This window comes from Molossus molossus, unplaced genomic scaffold, assembly GCF_014108415.1.
Source record: "Molossus molossus isolate mMolMol1 unplaced genomic scaffold, mMolMol1.p scaffold_m16_p_5, whole genome shotgun sequence".
NCBI classification, from domain to species: Eukaryota; Metazoa; Chordata; class Mammalia; order Chiroptera; family Molossidae; genus Molossus; species Molossus molossus.
In genome coordinates, this window is record NW_023425388.1 from 47,771,202 (window position 1) to 47,793,117 (window position 21,916).

General features: G+C 36.8%; 1 protein-coding gene and 2 pseudogenes across 4 annotated transcripts in view; 2 read left to right on the forward strand and 1 right to left on the reverse strand.

Annotated features, from left to right (window-relative positions):
- The first annotated feature begins 90 nt into the window (after positions 1-90).
- ATP11B (ATPase phospholipid transporting 11B (putative)) overlaps positions 91-21,916 on the forward strand; it is a 117,369-nt gene continuing 95,543 nt past the window's right edge. For 2 of the 4 annotated variants that reach the window (XM_036243779.1, XM_036243780.1), the window contains exons 1-5: positions 92-157; positions 6,291-6,388; positions 7,235-7,351; positions 13,327-13,416; positions 17,656-17,736. In XM_036243779.1, coding sequence (XP_036099672.1) covers positions 6,377-6,388; positions 7,235-7,351; positions 13,327-13,416; positions 17,656-17,736 — 300 coding nt within the window. In that variant the 5' untranslated portion in view covers positions 92-157; positions 6,291-6,376. Of the gene's footprint in view, positions 158-6,290; positions 6,389-7,234; positions 7,352-13,326; positions 13,417-17,101; positions 17,240-17,655; positions 17,737-21,916 lie in introns of those variants that run through there. The other 2 variants (XM_036243778.1, XM_036243781.1) reach the window with 2 other exon arrangements.
- Positions 13,045-13,144, forward strand: LOC118617965 (annotated as a pseudogene).
- LOC118617551 lies at positions 15,136-15,620 on the reverse strand (annotated as a pseudogene).

Genomic DNA, 21,916 nt, shown 5'->3' on the forward strand with positions numbered 1-21,916 from the left:
TTTGAATTTCATACTTTAATTTTATTGTAAGAGAGTTTTTATTTTTAAATAATTTAAACTGTGTGTTTCCAAAGCCCATATCAGGTGTCTAGAATAACATTAATCTATCTCAATTTCTTTGCCTAGGACAAGATGAAATCAGAGGAGAAAGTAGCAGGCAAGCATCAAAGGGTTGAGAGTGTGAATGGGTAGTCTGGGATGACTACGAAAATGTAATATGTGTCAAAGGTTTCTGAACCCTGGCACATAGCTTAGTCATTAGGGAGTTCAGATTGTATGTCTTTCTCAGTGCCATAGAATTGCTGATAATGCCTGCTAGAAATAGTTTGAAACTGTACTTGAACTTCACACTAACAGTATAGTTATACAATTAATATTTATACTAGATGCTTTGTTTTGACTCCTATTAAAAAGAGGTGTTATTGTCCTGGCCAGTTTGGCTCAGCGGTTAGAGTGTCAGCCTGTGGTTCAGAGATACCTGGGTTTGGTTCCCGGTAAGGGTACGTACCTCGGTTGCAGTTTGTCCCCGGCCCTGGTTGGGTCGTGTGGGTGACAGCCACTTAATGTCTCCCTCTTATGTCGATGTTTCTTTCTCTCTCCCTCCCCCTCTATCTGAACAAAAAATGGAAAAATGTCCTCAAGTGAGGAAAAGAAAATAAATAAATAAATAAATAGATAGATAGATAGATAGAGGTGTTATTGAAACAGAGATTTTCTTATGTTATTTAAAAAATACCGAATATTGAGATGGAGAACTGATTATAAAAGCAGACTTTAGGGTTAAAAGTGGTTTTGAGCTTCTTTACATTATGAAAACTGCTGTTTTATCAGGAAAAAATCACATATATGAAAATTTGTATACAATTTCAGATTCACATACCTGAAACCCATTTATGGACCCTGCTATAAGTTTATTTTTGGACAGTTGTATTCTTTTATTTTTTATTTTGTTTGTGGCTAATGTAATTTAATGCAGAGAAGACGCCAGTGAACTGAAAAGGTTTAATTTCCATAAGGGACATTTAGCTGTACTTACACTATAGTCACAAATATAAATTTAACTATTTTTAAAAATATGTTTTTATTGCCCTGGCTGGTTTTGTTCAGTGGTTAGAGCGTCGGCCAGTGGTCCAGAGCGACCCAGGTTTGGTTCCCGCTAAGGGCGTGTACCTTGGTTGCAGTTTGTCCCCAGCCCTAGTTGGGTCGTGCGGCCACTTGATGCGTTCCTTTCACATCGATGTTTCTGTGTCTTCCTCTCTCTCCCTTCCACTCTATCTGAACAAAAAATGGATAACTGTCTTCTGGTGAGGATAAAAAAAATGTTTTTGTTGATTTTTTTTTTTTTTTTTTGAGAAAGAGGGAGGGAGAGGTAGCTAGAAACCAACATACATTGATTGGCCACCTCCTGCACGCCCCCTACTGGGGATGGAGCCCGCAACCCAGGTGTGTTCCCTAACCAGGAATTGAACCCGGATCTCTCAGTCTGTAAGACTTATGCTCAATTCACTGAGCCACATGGGCCAGGCTAAATTTAATTTTGTGTGTGCCCTGGCCGGTTTGGCTCAGCGGTTAGAGCATTGGCCTGCGGTCCGTAGAGACCTGGGTTTGATTCCCGCTAAGGGCATGTACCTCGGTTGCAGTTTGTCCCCGGCCCTGGTTGGTCGTGCGGGTGGCAGCCACTCGATGTGTCCCTTTCACACCGATGTTTCTCTCTCTCTCTCTCTCTCCTCCTCTCTCTCCCTCCCACTCTATCTGTACAAAAAATGGAAAAATGTCCTCGGGTGAGGATTTAAAAAAAAAAAATTTGTGTGTGTGTAAAAGAATATACACACTCACACATATGTGCATGTCATTGATTATAGCATGATTGGATGAGATCGTGTGATTTAATCACAATTGAAAAAAATCTCAGAATGCATCAAGTGGATGTCATGACTTCTTGGGGAATAAAGAAAAGCGTATTATTCTCTTGGAATTTTCATCTTATTTTAAATTATATTAGTTTGGAATATGGTAATGCTGAATTTAAAATTCATTTTCTTTTTTGAGAGTTTCAATATAGCCTCTTAAAATAATTGAGGAAATCTAAGGAGTTCCCAGCACTGGTAATTCTAGTAATACATTAAATGTTGTGTGTTCTCTCTCTCTCTCTCCCTCTCTCTCTCCCTCTCTCTCCCTCTCTCTCTCCCTCTTAAAGTAATTGAGGAAATCTCCTCTTAAAATAATTGAGGAAATCTAAGGAGTTCCCAGCACTGGTAATTCTAGTAATACATTAAATGTTGTGTGTTCTCTCTCTCTCTCTCCCTCTCTCTCTCCCTCTCTCTCCCTCTCTCTCTCCCTCTTAAAGTAATTGAGGAAATCTCCTCTTAAAATAATTGAGGAAATCTAAGGAGTTCCCAGCACTGGTAATTCTAGTAATACATTAAATGTTGTGTGTTCTCTCTCTCTCTCTCTCTCTCTCTCTCTCTCTCTGTGTGTGTGTGTGTGTATAGATATATATGAGGGTCTTCATTTTATTTTTTGTCTCTTAATCTTAGGTGAACACCGTAATTTCAATTTTGGTGGAATTTAGCAAAAAATAAAATTCTGTCAGTGGTTCTCAGCTCCATTTGTCTTAATAGCTCTTGTTAAAGATTTATACAGTCTCTTAGACCCTCAAAATTTACTTTTTTTCTTTAATTTATCCCAGAAGCTTACATACATGGTATGTAACTTTGTGTTATTTAACATGGTTACAGAGTAGATACTGAGTGAATATAATTCATGCAACGTAATGCTCCAGTTACCTATGCGTTCTCTTGTGACTTTATGAACTTTATAAGCAAACTCCCTTTGAGAAATATAGTCATAGACCACAGCATTAGAAGCTATTCAAACATGTTATGATTTGCTTGAGGATACAGTATAGCAAATCATATAGTCCTTCATGGCTGAACATACAACTTAAACTCAAATCTTTGTTGAATTAATGAATGTCATGTATCTTTAAGATGAGCAGTGAGTTGCAACTTTTATTTTGAGACCTGCCTTCTTTCCCCTGTAAGTTATTACAGGGCACAATTGTAAAATGTTTAAAAGATAAAAAAGATTGACAAACCTTTAACCAGACTCATCAAGAAAAAAAGAGAGAGGACCCAAATAAATAAAATCAGAAATTAAAGAGGAGAAGTAACAACTGACATCAGAGAAATACAAAGAATTGTAAGAAAATACTATGAACAACTATATGCTAACAAATTTGGACAACCGGGGCAAAATAGCTAAATTCCTAGAAACATACAATCTTCCGAAACTTAATCAGAGAGAATCAAAAAACCTGAATAAATCAATGGCAACTAATGAAATTGAAGTAGTAATTAAAAAAAAAAAAACAAGACAAAAAAACTCCCAGCAAACAGAAGTCCTGGACCAGATGGCTTCACTGGTGAACATTCAAAGAAGAATTAACACCTGTCCTTCTCAAACTATTCCAAAAAATACAAAAGGAGAGAAGACTTCCAAGCTCTTTTTATGAGAACAGTATTATCCTAATTTCCAAAACCGGATAAAGACACTACAAACAAAGGAAATTATAGGCCAATATCCTTAATGAACATAGATACTAAAATCCTCAACAAAATATTAGACCAGGTCCATCACACATTAAAAGTGGGATTTATTTTTGGGATGCAAGCTTGGTACAATATTCACAAATCAGTAAAAATGACACATCACATAAACAAAAATTAAATAACATGGTTATATCAATAGATGCAGAAAAAGCATTTGATAAAATCCAGCACCCATTTATGATAAAAGCTCTCAGCAAGTGGGAATAGAGGGATCTTACCTCAACATAATAAAAGCCATATATGACAAACCTGCGAACATCATACTCAATGGGCAAAAACTAAAAGCATTTCCTTTAAGATGACCAACAAGACAGGGATGTTTGCTTTCACCACTCTTACTCAACATTGGACTGGAAGTCCTAGCCACAGTGATCAGACAAGAAGAAGAAATAAAAGGCATCCAAATTGGAAAGGCTGAAGTAAAATTGTCATTCACAGATGACATGTTTTGTACATAGAAAATCCTAAAGACTCCACAAAAAAACTAAAGCTAATGAATTCAGCAAAGTAGGAGGAAATCGGTGGCATTTCAATACAGCAATAATGAACTGACATAAAGAGAAATTAAGAAAACAATCCCTTTTATTATTGCAACAAAAAAGTAATGTACCTAGGAATAAATTTAACCAAAGAGGTAAAAGATCTGTACTCAAAACTACAGGACATTAAAGAAAGAAATTGAAGAAGATACAAATAAGTGGAAACATATACTGTGTTCATGGATTGGAAGAATTAACATCATTATAATGTTCACACAGTCCAAAGCAATCTGTAGACTCAATGCAATTTCTATTAAAATACCAATGACATATTTCACAGATCTAGAACAAATATTCTAAAAAATTATGTAGAACCAAAAAAGACCTCGAATCTCCTCAGCAATCTTGAGAAAGAAGAACAAAGTTGGAGGTTTCATAATACTGGATATCAAACTATACTACAATACCACTGTAATCAAAACAGCCCAGTACTGGCATAAGAACAGGCATATAGATCAATGGAGAACAACAGAGAGCCCAGAAAGCAATCCATGCCTTTATGATCAAAATTTGATAAAGGAGGCAAGAGCATACAATGGAGTAAAGACAGTCTCTTCAGTAAATGGTGTTGGGAAAATTGGACAGGTATGTGCATAAAAATGAAACTAGACCACCAACTTACACCATAGACAAGGCTAAACTCAAAATGGATTAAATGCTTTAAGTTGCAAAACCATAAAACTCCTAGAAGAAAACATATGCAGTAAAATCTCAGACTTTTCTCATAGCAATATTTTTGCCGATACATCTCCTAGAGCAGGGAAAACAACAATACAGATGGGGCTACATCAAACTAAAAAGCTTTTGCACAGACAAGGAAACCAGCAAAATGAAAACAGTCCCCTGAATGGGAGAACATATTTGCTAATACATCGATAAGAAGTTAATTTCCAAAATTATATAAAGAACTTATATAACTCAATACCAGTAAAGCAAACAATCCAATTTTAAAATGGGCAAAGGGCCTGATTAGACACTTCTCCAAAGAGGATATACATATGGCCAATAGACATGAAGAAATGCTCAATATCACTGATCATCAGAGAGAGGCAAATTAAAACCACAATGAGACATCTACCTTCCACCTGCCAATATGGCTTTCATCAATAAATAAGTGCTGGCAAAGAAAGGGAGAAAAGGAAGCCCTTGTGGACTGTTGGTAGCAATGCAGACTGTTGCAGCCACTGTGGAAAACAATATGGAGTTTCAAAAAATTCAAAATGGAACTGCTTTTTGACCCAGCAATCCCAGTTCTGGGAATATATCGCAAGAATCTCAAAACACTAATTTGAAAGAATATATGCACACCTATGTTCATAGCAGCATTATTTACAACAGCTAAGATTTGGAAACAGCCCAGGTGTCTATCAGTAGACAAGTGGATTAAAAAAACTGGCACATTTACACAATGGAATACTAAGCTATGAAAAATAAAAGATCTTTTTCGACAGCATGGATGGGCCTGGAGATTATTATGCTAAGTGAAATAAGCCAGAGTAAGACAAATGCCATATGATCTCACTTATATGTGGAATCTAACAAACGAAATAGAAACAGGCATGGATATATGGAGCAGACTGATGGGTGGGGGGAGGGGACGACTGGATGAAAGAAGGGGAAGGAATTAGTGATAGCCAGAGGGAAAGGGGGACAGAAGCTAGGTGGAGGTAGGCAAAGGGGGAGAAAATGGGGACATCTGTAATAGTGTCAACAATAAAAATAAAGTTAAAAGAAGTGAAATACGCGTGCCACATTTTATCCTTAAACAGATTCTTTTTTAATCCTCACCTGAGGATATTTTTGCATCTATCCTCAGATAGAGTGGGAGGGAGAGAGGGAGAAAGAGAGACAGAAACATCAACGTGAGAGAGACACACTGAGCAGTTGCCACCCACATGACCCCAACCAGGGCTGGGGACAAACTGCAACCGAGGTACGCGCCCTCAGCTGGAACCAAACCCCGTGGGCCGATGCTCCAACCACTGAGCAAAACCAGCCAGGGCTAAAGAAAGATTTTAAAATGAGACACATAATGGCACATTTATATACACAGAATGTGGTCATCATTGTAAATAACAAAATTTAACTTTGTGTGTGTGTGTGTGTGTTTTTTAGAATATTTTTTCTCTATTGATTTCAGAGAGAAAGGGAGAGGGAGATATAGAAACATTGATGAGATCAATCATTTCACCAGTGAAAACTTTTCCAGTAACTGATCATTACTAAATGTACCTTGAGGTATGGTTATTTAAATTTGAGGCTAGAATTATAACATTTATAATTCAGGGAGTCAGTTGATAATGTAATTAGCACACAAAGAAATGATCGTATGGAATGAATCTAGGCAAGACCCAAAACATTGTCAATCCTTGGGCAACAAAGTTCTTTGAAACCAAGTTGATCTGAGTGTAGGAGAAATGAAATATAAACCTTTTTCATCACATGTGGTAGTTGCTAATTAGGCACTAGCTACACAGGACTTTCACGCTACTGAGTAGGACTCCTTCCTAAGAGAAGGCAAGGAACCTCCAGGAATGAAAGGGAAGGAAAGAAGCCTTGTCCTTCAGTACTCCTGTAGGTCTTTATGATACATATATTTTTTGTGGTAGCATTTCTTTTTTCTTTTTTAATCCTACCTGTGGATGTTTTTCCATTTATCTTCAGATAGGAAGAGAGAGAGAGAGAGAACCATCAATGTGAGAGAGACACATTGATTGGTTGCCTCCCACACCCTGCCAGGGCTGGGACCGAACCACAACCAAGGTACATGCCCTTAACTGGGATCGAACCTGCAGCTCATTGGTCTGTGGGCTCTAACTGCTACCAAATGTGGTAGCATTTCTGATAGTATGGACTGGTTTTCATTACCAGAGATGTTACCTGGTTATTTTATATCTGAATAAAATGTTCCTGTTTACCTATGAAAGAAAATACATGTGGCTTAACTCTGCTAATAAATAAATAGGGTCTATATGTAGTTTGAGGCCAGTAATAATGTGTAATCTGATCAATTAAAACCATGTGTAAAGAATTATAACAACTAATTGTGTTGACCATTATTACTTTTTCTTTGCTTGATCTTAGGGTTTTGACCCACCTCATCAAAGTGACACAAGAACTATTTACATAGCCAACAGGTTTCCTCAGTATGGCCTTTACACACCTCAGAAATTTATAGATAACCGGATCATTTCATCTAAGGTAAGAGTTAACACTTTTATTATTAAAATTATATGTGTGTTTTGCTTTGTTTAGAAAAGTGATTTAATTGTATATTCTAGTATACATTTATAACCTTAAAATTTCAAGGAAATGGTTGGTAGATTTATCTTAACCAAAATTGTGAACTGTAAAATAAAAGAAGTTGGCAATTGCCAATAGCAGGTAGCCAACATACTAAAAATTATCTTTAGTTGCAATTAAACCAAGGAACTAATATTTATACTATGTGCCAGGCACTGTATTAGGTACTTCTCATATCATTTAATCCTTACATCAACTCTGAGATAGCTTTACAAAGTGTTATATTCATTTTGAATAAGTTTCATCAATTGAATTACTGGGAAATAATTTACTGAGGGTTGCACACTAGTAAGTGATGAGATTGGAGTTTGAACTCAGTTCTGTGCAGCTTTAAAGGCTGACTTCCTCCAATTTTATCACTTTTCTGTAAACATTTTATAGTACCAAATACTGTTTCACTCTTACATATTATTTCTTGTTTCATTTTTAAGATGTCTTATTTTATTTTGAAACTGAAGATTATAGAGTAATGCTGTCCAGTAGACTTCTCTCATGATGGAAATGTTTTCCACCCTAATATGATAGCCATTTGCCACATGGGCTATTTAGGCCTTTAAATGTGGCTAATGCCACTGAAGAACTTAATTTTAATTTCTTTTCAGTGAAGTGTAAATAGCCACATGCATCTAGTGGTTACTTTATTGTACAGTGCAGGTGTAGAGGACGTGACTCAAAGTAATTAAGGGTAAAGTTCTTCTTAGGTCATAACTAATGCTTAATAGACCACCTGAAGATGTATTTTTGTATTACTCCTTCCCTCCTCTCCAGAGTAACTAATAATTTTCTCTCTAATCCCTGATCTGACCTTTCCCAAGGATATTGTCTTAGGCCAGTGGCTTCTTAGCTCTGCCCCCCTTTTTTTTTTCAGTCTTCACATTATTTACATATGCAGCACACCCACTAGTGACCTCTTAGTAAATTATGCAAGAGGTAAAAGACCTTCTTGAAAATTTTAAGGTTTTTAAGAAAACTTTGGGTGTAATTTGTGTACAATAAATTCACCAAGTTTAAGTGTACAATTTGATGAATTTTGACAAATGGATAACATCATGTGACCACCACCACAATTAAGATACAGACTATATTCACCACTCTAAAAAGTAGCAGCCAGTCCCCTTCCTCCTCACCTCAAGCACTAGCAACCATTGATCTACTTTCTATATCTAGTGTTTTTTCTTTTCTGGAATTTGATATAAGTCATACAGTATGAGTCTTCTGTGTCTGACTTCTTTTCATTTAACATAATATTCTTGAGATGCATCTTTGTTGTTATTTCAAGTATCAGTATCAGTAGTTGATTCCTTTCTAGTGCATGGTTTAGTTGTCAACCTGTGTTTGGATATTGTATGTTCTGAATTTGGGTTATTTTTCTTTTCTGGTGCTTTCTCTACCAGTATTTTCCCCTTACGTTTTCAGCCCTGAACTCTAATCTCTGTCATATTTTATTGATAAGGGTGGAGTTTTCCCCTTGTTTGGCTACCATAGCTGTGCGTTTGGATAGTGTGTCCAGATTAAGAAGCCATAGCTCACAATTCATACTCCTTCCATTTGCAATTTCAAAAATATTAAACTCTCTTCTAGTTTCTAACTATATTTTGGACACTTTCCAGAATTTTCAATATTTTTTTTTAAATCTAATTTTTGTAATTATCTTCTAGGAGTTCAGAGGACTACTGAACTCCTCTGACAATACTTGAAAGCTGCATGTCCTGGAAAACTTTTGGGATTAAGTATCTTTATATTACTGTTTTCATGTGCAGCAGTATTAGGTTTAATTTTTTTTACCAGTTTCAAAAATGTAGATATTGAAATAAACATTTTTTTTTTAAGCATACATGAGAACTCTCTGTCATTTCTCCCTTATTACTTCCTTATTATTCCACTACTGCTTTCTTAAACTACTCCCAAGCCAGATTACCTTCTATAAACTCATGTTGAACTTCCCTAACACTCTGTCTTTGCTATGATTTTGTGTTGATAACCAGTTTTTAAAATATACACTTTATGTTTTTGTAGAGATTGTAGATTACATGTTTTTGTAGAAATGTAGAATTAAGTTTTTTATCACAATTTCAAGAATGCAGACATTTATATAGAGAGCATCAGTTTTTTCCTTCACCATGAATGAGTGAATGAGGCTGAGGCTGGCTTCTATTACTTCCTTTTTAGTCTACCATTGTCCCCTTAAAACTCTTCCAGACTGCATTATCTTCTATTTCACAAAACCATAATGAACTTTCCTCTTCTTTGCCTTTGTTCACACTGTCCTTCCTTCTTGAAATGTTTTCCCTCCATTTGCCCTCTGGTTCCAGCCTGTGAATTTCCTCTCTTAAAGCCCATGTCAAATATGACCTTCTTTATTAAATTTTTCTTTCTCACTGACTGCTTTTCCTTTCAGTTCTTTGTATATTCCTTCATTTATTTTATCTTTTAATGCAGCTATTGATATTTTGTCCTTAATCTCCTCTATTTAATATTGAAGTTCTCATTGTTCCTCTTACGGTGCAAATGTCTTGCACATTGTAGATGCATGATATATTTTGGTTTAATTTAATTTACCATGGTAACTACCTTATTTTAAACTTAAACTTCTTTGCAAAAGATTTAATTTTATATCTGTATTTTGGTTTTCTTACTAATGTCAGGCCTTACGGAAAAACGGTCAACTATACAGTCATATACATAACTGCAGAGAAGTTATACTTCTAATTTATTTTTCTTGACCATTATTACATAATAATTAAAACCTTTTAAAGAATAATAAATCCTATTTTTCTCAGAATATTTTCATATTATTTCATATTATATTAACTAATGTCCCTGTTCTATATATGACAGGACAAGCACAGAATTTAGAACAGAATTCAATTTACTAATATGTTTGTATTTTAGAAAACCTGGAAACAACAATTCCTCACATTTGTAAACTGGCTTTCATAAGAAAACTTTTTAATTTATTAATTTATTCTGAGTTTTTCCATTGCATTATTGAGCTAGCCAAAGAAAATGTCCTGAACCCAATGATTTTACTGCCAGTTTATGTAGTTCTTTTTTTTAATCCTCACCTGAGGATATTTTTGCATTGATTTTTAGATAGAGTGGGAGGGAGGAAGGTGGAGAGAGAGATATCGATGTGACAGAGAGACATTGATTGTTTGCCTCCTGTATTACCCCCACGGGGGCCAGGGATCAACCCTGCAACCGAGATACATGCCCTTGATTGGTAATGAAACCCACAACTCTTTGGTCCATGGGCCAACACTTTAACTGCTGAGCCAAACTAGCCAGGGCTATGTAAATGTTTTTTTCAATATTCTGGAAGACAAAATATATTGTCACTATTATGATTTAAATAGCTTGACATAAACCTAGGACATTGGCAGCCTAATTCTTACAAAGTTTATACATTTGATTTATGACTAAGGAAGTTTCATAGAATACTCTGACGCCTGTAGGGACAACTGTATTTTTATTTCAGTTAAGATCAGCTGGAGATGATTTGAGCTAGAGTTACTATCTCATATATAGGTATGAACAGGAACTTCTTTTGGTGCCAGAGAGACCCAGGGTCTCTTCTTTCAAGAGCCCTGAACATAATTCCCAATCCTAGAATTTGGACCCACTGGTTCTACCACAGGAAAATATGTTTCAGGTATCCCATATTAGAACTAAAAAATATAATTTCACTTAAGAAAGAAAAGTTGTTAGCTATTGTACAACTGTATACATACCCTTGAATCAAATAGACTTTTGTGGGCTCTTCTGGGAACTCAGCCATATTCATAAAACTGTTCATATGGACCCTGGCCAGGTGGCTCAGTTGGCCGGAGTGTTGTCTGTATACCAAAAGATTTTGGGTTCAATTCTCAGTCAGGGCACTTTCGATCCCTGGTCAGGGTGTGTGTGGTTTTTGGTTCGATCCCTGGTCAGGGTGTGTATGGGAGACAACCGATTGATACCTCTCTCACATTGATGTTTCTCTCTCTTTCTCTCTAACAAATCTATAAAAATATATCTTTGGGTGAGGGTTAAAAAATAAATTGCTCATATGGGAAAGGAAGTTTTAGGTCTCAAACCAACTGATTAAGAAGTGAATTTTTGACATACAAAATTGTAGAAATTAGAACTGTCTTACAGTGTACCAGAGAAAATTAAGTAAAATACCTCTTTAAGCCCTGGCCTGGTTTGGCTCAGCGGTTAGAGCAACGGCCTGTGGTCCAGAGAGACCCAGGTTCAGTTCCCGCTAAGGGCACGTACCTTGGTTGCAGTTTGTCCCCGGCCCTGGTTGGGTCATGTGGGAGGCAGCCACTCGATGTGTCCCTTTCACGTCTGTGTTTCTCTCTCTCTCTCTCCCTCCCACTCTATCTGAACAAAAAATGGAAAAATGTCCTCGGGTGAGGATAAAAAAAATATGCCTCTTTAAATATCTTGAATTGTCAATTAAGGCTTTATTGCTTGACATCAGGATAGTTATCTGGAAAATAAACATTTCAGCCATATTTATTTATTCATCTATTCTTCTAAAGTTTTGCTCTCCAACAATGTGCCAAATAGTAGTATAAGTGCTGGATAGAGCAATAAATAAAACAATGTTTCTGTCCTCAGGGATCTTATAGTCTACTGAGAGAATGTGCATAAGATAATGTAACAGTGCTATAAAGTGTTTCCCTGTCTCATATATGAAGTTGTGTTGAGTAGTGAGTGACACAAGTGAAATTTGTAGTGTATTTGTATCCTGCCCCTATGTTATAGTATTATAGGCTTATGAGTTGATTAATAATACAGCAGACACATAGCAATTAATATGAGCCAGGTTCTATCCTAAGTGCTTTATAAATTCATTTAGTGATCTTGAATTAGGATGTAGGCCACAGCAGTTTAACCACCTACAATCTAAATTATGCTCTACTGTTTTACTTTAAAAATTGACATTATGACAGATTTTCATATCCTTTACGAGATTTTCTTGGTGGGTATTCCAGTGATCACTTGTTGAAATTATTTTTTAGTCTTTTTCACATTATGGGTTATTTTTCCATATTCCATACTTAACAACAAATAATTGAATAATTATACCATTTCCTCTATTTCTGACACTGAGCTAAGTAAAATATGAAACAGATTGTATCTGGTGTAAGCATTTCTATTTCTTCTTATTTATCTTTAGCATGAGGTTTAGTTTTGTATAGTAACCAAGGTCTAAGGTAAATTATTAAAATGTAAAATGGGCATACAACAAAACATACAGATCATGTATCATAGAAATGTACACTTGAAACCTATATAGTTTTATTAACCAATATCACCCCAATAAATTTAATTTAAAAATGTTATTTTAGATCTGCTGTCTCCAGCTTTTAAGAAATCAAGAATTAATAGCAAAATTGCTACGTTACAGTTTACCATGTTTTTAAAAATTATATTAAAATTGCCAAAAAATGTAAAATGAAGAAAAAAGAGTAGAATAAAAGTTTTGAGACTCTAAAAACTAGATAGTTTCTGTAGCATGGGGTGGGGTGGAGGGAGGCAAAGGGGAGGTGAGAAGAGATGGGGAACATCTGTAATAGAATCAATAAAAAAGAGTTACACGAGTGCTCACTTTAGCAGCACATATACTGAAATTGGAATGATACAGAGGTTAGTATGGCACGCAAGGATGTCATGCAAGTTCATGAAGCATTCCATATATTTTACAAACTTTAAAAATAAATCCAACAAATTTCAGTCATTAAGAAAAGAGTACATGAATTTGTCCAAGAGCTTAGTAAATCTGATTTTACTTGTCTTATTATATCCATGTATTGTATATTATTTCTAAATACTAATTTATTGCTCTCTCTCTTTTTCTCCCCTTTTTTTCTTTTCTTTTTTAGTATACTGTGTGGAATTTTGTTCCAAAGAATTTATTTGAACAATTCAGAAGAGTGGCAAACTTTTATTTTCTTATTATATTTTTGGTTCAGGTAAGCTTTATTACTCAGTAGATTGTTAAACTTATAGATAAGAATTGCAAAAATATGTCTTCAGAGAAAAGTTAATTGCATTCTAAATCATTTGATTTTGGGACCTTTTTTTTTTTTCTTCTGCAGCCCTTCCCTATTGTATTCAGTAAATAAAATTATTTAAACACATCTAGATAACTAAAAAGCAGCTGATGGATTGTAAGATTAATTTTATTTGTTTCATTATTGATGTGCTGTGTTGCTGATAACCATAATCAAAGCCAAGAAAATAGCGTTTTTCAGATGTTCTTTCAGAACATAAATATTTTGGCTTTAATATGCAGCACATGTTTTTGGCATATTTCTGCCTATGGAACCATGTTGGTACAAAGGGAATTTTTTTTTATTATTTTTTTTATCCTCACCCGAGGACACTTTTTCATTCTTTGTTCAGATAGAGCAGGAGGGAGAGAGAGAGAAACATCGACGTGAAAGGGACACATCGAGTGGCTGCCACCCGCACGACCAACCAGGGCCGGGGACAAACTGCAACCGAGGTACATGCCCTTAGCGGGAACCGAACCCAGGTCTCTCCGGACCGCAGGCCGACGCTTTAACCGCTGAGCCAAACCGGCCAGGGCACAAAGGGAATTTTTTATTTTTATTTTATTTTTTATTTTTTTTTATCCTCACCCGAGGACATTTTTCCATTTTTTGTACAGATAGAGTGGGAGGGAGAGAGAGGAAGAGAGAGAGAGAGACACACATTGACGTGAAAGAGACACATCGAGTGGCTGCCACCCGCGCGACCAACCAGGGCCGGGGACAAACTGCAACCGAAGTACGTGCCCTTAGCGGGAACTGAACCCGGGTCTCTCCTGACCACAGGCGGACTCTCTAACCGCTGAGCCAAACCGGCCAGGGCAAATTTTTTTTTTTTAATGTCAATTTTACTTTTATTTAAAAAAAAATTTTTTTTTCCTTTATTGATTTCAGAGAGAGAGGAAGTGAGTGAGAGAAAGAGAGAGAGAGAGAATTGATGAGAGAGAACATCGATTGGCTGCCTCCTACATGCCCCCCACTGGGGATTTGGCCCACAACCTGGGCATGTGTCCTGGCCGGGATCAAACTGATGACCTATTGGTGCATGGGTCAACGCTCAACCACTGAGCAACTCTGGTCAGACTATTTAAAAAATTTTTTTAAGAATTCCCATGAAAATAGATTTTTATTTAAGAGGCCATTTTCTTAACTTGAATTTGTATTAATTATAGGGTGTTTTTAAATTTCACATTGTGCTTTTTTTCCCTAATATTAAAATATCAAGAGGACAGCTTATGAAACGAGTATGAGTCAAGATTTTAAAAGTTATTGTTATTTTTCTTTCTATCCTCACCCAAGGATATTTTTCCATTTATCTTCATATAGAGTATTGGGGGTGGGGGGGGACAAACATCGATGTGAGAGAAAGACATTAACTGGCTGCCTGCCACACAATGGGCCAGGGACGAACTGCAACTGAGGTACATGCCCTTGACTGGAATTGAACCTGTTACTTTTTGGTCCATGGGCTGACGCTCCAACCACTGAGCCAAACTGGCCAGGGCTATTTTTGTTGTTGTTGTTGTTTTTTAGGACACCAAGTTTTCTTAAATTAGTTTTTGGGGGGAAGGGACATCACACTTCTACTCAATTAAGAGAAACATTTTTTTTATCAGTACAGAGGTCTTCTTTTTACACTTATCTTGCCATGAATTCATAGGGAATGGGTTCCAGCAGCTCAGGCTCCTTTCCATTGGTTTTAACAAAATGTGCTTCTCTGGGTGGAGCAGGCTGATGCTCCAGGTACCTTTCTCTTTGGCTTCCTTCTTTTTCTGATCATTTTCCTTCACATGTTTCAGGAAGCTATCTCGGCTCTTAGAGTGCTTAATATGCTCAATACGCACATTAATTCTCTTGGCAAGAATCTTGCCCTTGTCTTGTTTGTTCACAACAATGCCCACCGCATGCTGGGTGACATTATAGACTCTTCCAGTTTTGCCATGGTAACATTTGTGGAGCATTCCTTTTTGAACAGTGCCCATTCCCTTTATGTCCACAATATCACCTTTCTTATAGATTCACATGTATGTAGCCAAAGGAACAACTCCAATTTTTCTAAAAGGCCTTGAGAACATATAGTGAATGCCTTTCCTCTTTCCCTTTGTGTTCCTTGTTTTGGCGAATTACTGGAAGATGGAGGTTCCGGCCGAAAAGAAGCCTTTTTGTTTTTAAAAGATTATATTCTGCCCTGGCCAGTTTGGCTCAGCAGTTAGAGCGTCGGCCTGCTGTCCAGAGAGACCCAGGTTCAGTTCCTGCTAAGTTCAGTTCTCGGCTGCAGTTTGTCCCCGGCCCTGGTTGGGTTGTGCGGGAGGCAGTCACTTGATATGTCCCTTTCACTTTGATGTTTCTCTCTCTCTTTCCCCCTCCCACTCTATCTAAACAAAAAATGGAAAAATGTCCTCGGATGAGGATTAAAAAAAAGATTATTTTCTTCTGATAATACTTTAGCAATCTCTTTCAATGTGGCATTGAATTTTTGTATGAACTCTGAATCTTTCCCTCAATAGAATCTGGGATTTCAAAAGAAAAAAACACTTGTCAAATTATTTCTTTAAAGCTTAAGGAAACATTTACTAATTTTTTTTTTTTAATCCTCACCCGAGGACATTTTTTCATTTTTTGTTGAGATAGAGTGGGAGGAAGAGAGAGGAAGAGACAGAGAGAGAGAAACATTGACGTGAAAGGGACACATCGAGTGGCTGCCTCCCACACGCATGACCCAACCAGGGCTGGGGACAAACTGCAACTGAGGTACGTGTCCTTTGTGGGAACCGAACCCGGGTCTCTCTGGACCGCAGGCCGACGCTCTAACCGCTGAGCCAAACCGGCCAGGACTACTTTTTTTAAAAATATGCTTTTATTGATTTTTTTTTTTTTTAAGAGAGGAAGGAGGAGAGAGAGAAAAATTGATGTGAAAAACATTGTTCAGCTGCCTCCTGCATGCCCCCTACTGGCAAAGCCTGCTTCCCAGGCATGTGCCCTGACCCAGAAGCGAACCAGGACCTCTCAGTCCACGGAATGACACTCAATCCACTGAGCCACACTGGCCGGGCAACATTTACTTTAAAAAAAAAATTGTTTTCCTTCATGAACAGAGAAGAAACTTCTGCTTTTTTTTTTTTTTATCCTCACCAGAGGACATTTTTCCATTTTTTGTTCAGGTAGAGTGGGAGGGAGAGAGAGGAACAGAGAGAGAGAAACATCAATGTGAAAGGAACACATTGAGTGGCTGCCACCCGCACAACCGACCAGGGCCGGGGACAAACTGCAACCGAGGTACGCGCCCTTAGCGGGAACCGAACCCGGGTCTCTCAGGACTGCAGGCCGACGCTCTAACCGCTGAGCCAAACCGGCCAGGGCGAAACTTTTGCTTTTTTATCAATAGAACATCAACTTGGTTTTCTTGAAAAAGTGAGAAATTTATAACCATGTCCACATAACATGCATTTGTGAAATTTCTAGCTAAGATCAGGAATTCAGCTTGTCTGTGAAATAGTACAAATTTAATTGGCCTTTGTGGGGTAAAGGAACATTAGTAATGATAAATTCATGTTCAAACTAGCCAAACATAATTACTGCAAAAATTTCTTTACTTCTCCATCAGTTTATTGAAACATCAACTGTATGATTTAGATAATAATTGCCACATCTTTTCCGAAGCTGTACCCTCTCTGGCTCTGCTATCACTTATGGAAGAAAAACCGTTTCCCTAGGCCCATTCCTTGTTCTTTCTCCCTAAGTGGTGAGTTTATTCTGAATCCCAGGGTAAAAATTACTGACAGACTTTTCAGCATTTATTAGGATGGGCAAAGAAATATGAAGTAAGAGTCAGAGTGGCAGTCCTAGATAAATATTGAGGAAGAACTAGAGTACTCTTTGGTGAGAATGCAGAGTGGTGACTGAGTCTACTCTACAATATTTGTGGGTATCCAGTAGATTTAGATATTCTACTAACCCCTTAAAATAGCCAATAAAGTGTAAAACTGAACTGAACTAGACTCACTCCGTAGTATGTCCCTCCTATTTTTAAGTCTGGATTAAGATACATATTTTGTAGTGTTCTCAATTACTAGTACATCTGAGATTTAAGATGTGAATAGTATGATGTGCACAATATAAAAATATAATACTCTGCATTCTTTTTTTTTTTTAATCTAGCTTATGATTGATACACCTACTAGTCCAATTACGAGTGGACTTCCATTATTCTTTGTGATAACAGTAACTGCCATAAAACAGGTATGAAATGCTTTCTATTCTTGTATCCCCATGTCATTCATAAGATGCTAAATATGTCCACTCCAAGATAATATTCATTGTTGTGAAAATAATTTCCTTAAGAAAGCAGCAGGTGTTTTTGATGTTGCATATGATAAAATTAAACTGAGTTAAGGCACACTATTATATTTCAGGTGGCTCATGGTATGATTACCATTGTTAAAATGTTGTTCCCGTGACATACCCAGGAAGCATCCGAAACAAGCATTTTATATGTTTAAGCCAAATTATATATGAAACATTAATTATTATAATCATCTTTGTAGAGTTTGGCAATATTTAAAAAATATAATTCAAAAGGGATATGTTTATGGGGAGTAGAACATGTACTTCTAGCATGAACATTTTGAATAAAAATTGTGTAGTGCTTTTTTACTTTTTTACCACTTTCTCTGGTGAAGTTGATTTTTATGTAAAGTTGTACCCTAGGGAAAATAGTTTCAACCAAGTTGTGAATTGGTATTAAATTCTAGATATAGAAAAACAGTGGATGCAATTGCCAAGTTAGAAATAAAGAAATTTGTAGAAATGTCATATCTTTATAACCACTACTTCTCAGAAAATCTTGGCAGGGACTAAGTTATATAGAGATGGTTCCTTCTACCTGAAAGAGAGTTAATTAAATTTTCTTATGTAAATATGATAAATTTTAATTTTATAAGATTTAGGGATAAGGTTTAAATTGGCATGGAAATAAAATTGACAAGCATTTTATAATTCTGGGATGTATATTTTAACAATTACATTATGCATCCAGTGTGTCAGAATATCATGCTACTTCTCTCACTGTTTTATTTCCCTTTCTTCACTGTTCTTTTGGAAATTATGTAAATTATTAAGCATCCAAATCACTTCATACTGTTACATATTTACTTTGTTTTGCAAATGTCATTTATTTCATTGAAGTAACAGATATTTGTTCCTTGGACCTGTTTCTTATATGTAGTTTCCTTTTAGGTGATTTCATCCAGAGTAGTTGCTTAAAGTACCATTTATATGTTGATGGTTCCCAAATGTATATGTAACCTGAAACTATGCCCTGAATTCTGACGTACACGTATAACTGTTTGTGCAGCTTTTCCACTTGGATAGCTTAGGCTTTTCCTGACCACTATGTCACTCTCTCATTTCCTGCTCTGGTCTTCTTTCTTCATATTATTTTTCACTACCTGTTGTTCTACTGAATAAATGTTTATTAGTTTGTCTGTGGCCTTTATTTGAATGTGTAGCTTTGTGAGAGCAGTCTTTTTGTTTTATAAACCAGTTTATTTCTAGTGACCAGAGCAAGGCCGCTTGCATATTGGATCTTTAATAATTTTCTTAACAGATGAATAAATAAATGAATTAATTTACTGAATATTTTTTGAAGCCATGTAAAATGTTGCAATACTTCTTGTCCTGGTTTCCCAATGTTAGTTTTTAAAAAAATTTTTAACTTCTCCCAACCATATTTGCATATTAATTTTTTCTCTAGTTGTGTAATGCAAGATGTAGTACTGTGGTAAACATCATAATCTTGGTCCTCTATGAGTTCAGAACCTATGAAGTAGGGAAGATAAGACGAAACACAAAAGTAGTTACAGCTCAATAAGGTAGTGGTAAGAGCCTCGGGTGAGCAGTAGGTGTTCAGAGAAAGGGTAGAACTCTGGATAATCAAGGAGGGTTTCCTGGAAGAAACATGATTAGAGATGAGTCTTGGAATATGGGTAAAATGACAATTAGTGAAATAGCAATAAACAACTTAAGCAAAGTCCCAAATGCAAGAAAAGGGAAGACCTATTTTGGGGAATGACATGTCTGACTAATGTTTGACACTATAGGAAAGTACTAAAAGGTAATACTGGATATGTAGTTTGGTAAATTAAGCAGGCTAGAGGATGCTTTGTTCTAAGCATTGGAGAGTTATTGAGGGAGCTTTGAACAGGATGTGAATTAAAACAATGTTTTGGAAAGAATCTGGCAGTAATATGTAGGATGGATTAGAATTTGTGAATTTATGTTTTAAAAATGTTTTTATTATTGCTTTGCTGTTAATGTCATCTGACTATAAAAGGAACTATGCTTTATGACAGTTTCAGAAAAAATGTTTTGACCATCAGTTAAATTTCTCTAAAATTGACATACCACATCTTTAGTGGAGCCAGTGTAATTTTTTTTCTTAATTGATTTTTAGAGAATGAAGGGAGAAGAAGAGAGGGAAGGGGGAGAGAGAGAAACAAAGATTTGTTCTTCCACCTATTTATGCACTCATTGGTTGATTTTTTTCTTTTTTTGGTTAATCCTCATCTTAGGATATTTTTTCCATTGATTTTTAGAGAGTGGAAAGGAGGGATGGGGCTGCAGTGGGGCATCAATGTAAGAGACACATATCAATTGGTTGCCTCCTGCATTTGCCCTGACCAACCAGGGCAGGGGTAGAACCTGCAACCCAGGTACATGCCCTTGACTGGGAATTGAACCCAAGACCCTTTGGTGCCCAGGCTGGTGCTCTAACCGCTGACCCACACCATCCAGAGCCATTGGTTCTTTTTTTAAAAACTCATCTTTATTGTTGACTCTATTACAGATGTTAACCCTTTTTTCCCCCATTGACCTCCTCCACCCCAATTTCACCCCCTTCAGGCTTCCCCACACTCTTGTTGGTGTCCATTGGTTATGCATGTATGCATAGAAGTTCTTTGGTTTATCTCATCTCACTCTCCCTCCCCCCTTCCCTTTGAGGTTCATCGGTCTAACAGCCAGTTTGTACTTCTTAATTTCTTCATCTTTTTTACCCATCCTTCCAGTCCCTGCCCATCTGGCAAGGAACAAAAAGTTCTCTGTATCTATGAGTCTGTTTCTGTTCTGCTTGCTCATTTTGTTTGTAGATTCAATTGCTGATAGATATGTATTCATTGCCATTATGTCTGTTCATATTTTTATCTTTTTCTTCAAGAAGACCCTCAACATTTCATATAATAATGGTGTGGTGGTGATGAACTCCTTTAACTTTTTCTTGTCTGGGAAACTCTATATGGCCATCAATTTTAAATGAGAGCTTTGCAGGATAGAGTCATCTTGGTTGTAGGTTCTTGCTTTTTATCACTCTGAATATTTCTTGCCATTCCCTTCTGGCCTGCAAAGTTTCTTTTGAGAAATCAGCTGACAGTCTTATGGGAACTCCCTTGTAGGTAACTTACTGCTTTTTTCTTGCTGCTTTTAAGATTCTCTCTTTGTCTTGGACCTTTTGCATTTTGATGATGATGTGTCTTGGTGTGGACCTCTTTGGGTTCATCTTGTATGGGATTCTCTGTGCTTCCTGGACTTGTATGTTTGTTTCCTTCACCAAGTTAGGTAAGTTTTCTGTCATTATTTTTTCAAATAGGTTTTCAATTTCTTGCTCTCTTCTTTTTCTGAGAATGTTGGCATGCTTGAAGTTGTCCCAAAGACACCCTACTCTGGGATCCATTTTTTTGGATTCTTTTTTCTTTTTGCTGTTCTGATTGGGTGGTTTTGCTTTCTTATATTCCAAATCGATGGCTTGCTTCTTGGCTTTACCTACTTTACTGTTGAATCCCTGTAAATTATTTTTTATTTCAGTTAGTGCATCCTTCATTTCTGACTGGTCCTTTTTTATGTTGTTTCTGTTCCCACTAAGTTTCTTGAATGTCTCTCTAAGTTCCTTGAGCAACCTTATAACCAGTGTTTTGAACTCTGCATCTGATTGACTGCTTATCTCCATTTTGTTTAGTTCTTTCCCTAGAGTTTTGTTCTGTTCTTTCATTTGGGACATGTTTGTCTCCTCATTTTACCTGCTTCCCTGTGATTGTTTCTGTGTCTCCTAGGCTTCGTAGGGTGGCCTATTGTTGTAGGTGTCCTGTAGGATCCAGTGGCACAGCCTCCCTGATCATGCTGGGCCCTCGAGGTGCACCCCTAGTGTGGACTGTACACCCTTCTGTTGTAATTGAGTGTTGGTAGCTGTTAGCACATCAGTGGGAGGGATTTACTCAGGCTGATCAGCTGCAAAGACTGGCTGGCCTACTGACCACTGGCCTCCCTTGGAGGATCAGTGGTGTAGGAACCCAACACACAGAGCAAGACTTACTTCATTAGGGCTCTGATACCCACTGAGTCCACTCATTGAATGTGTCACTGGGTGTGG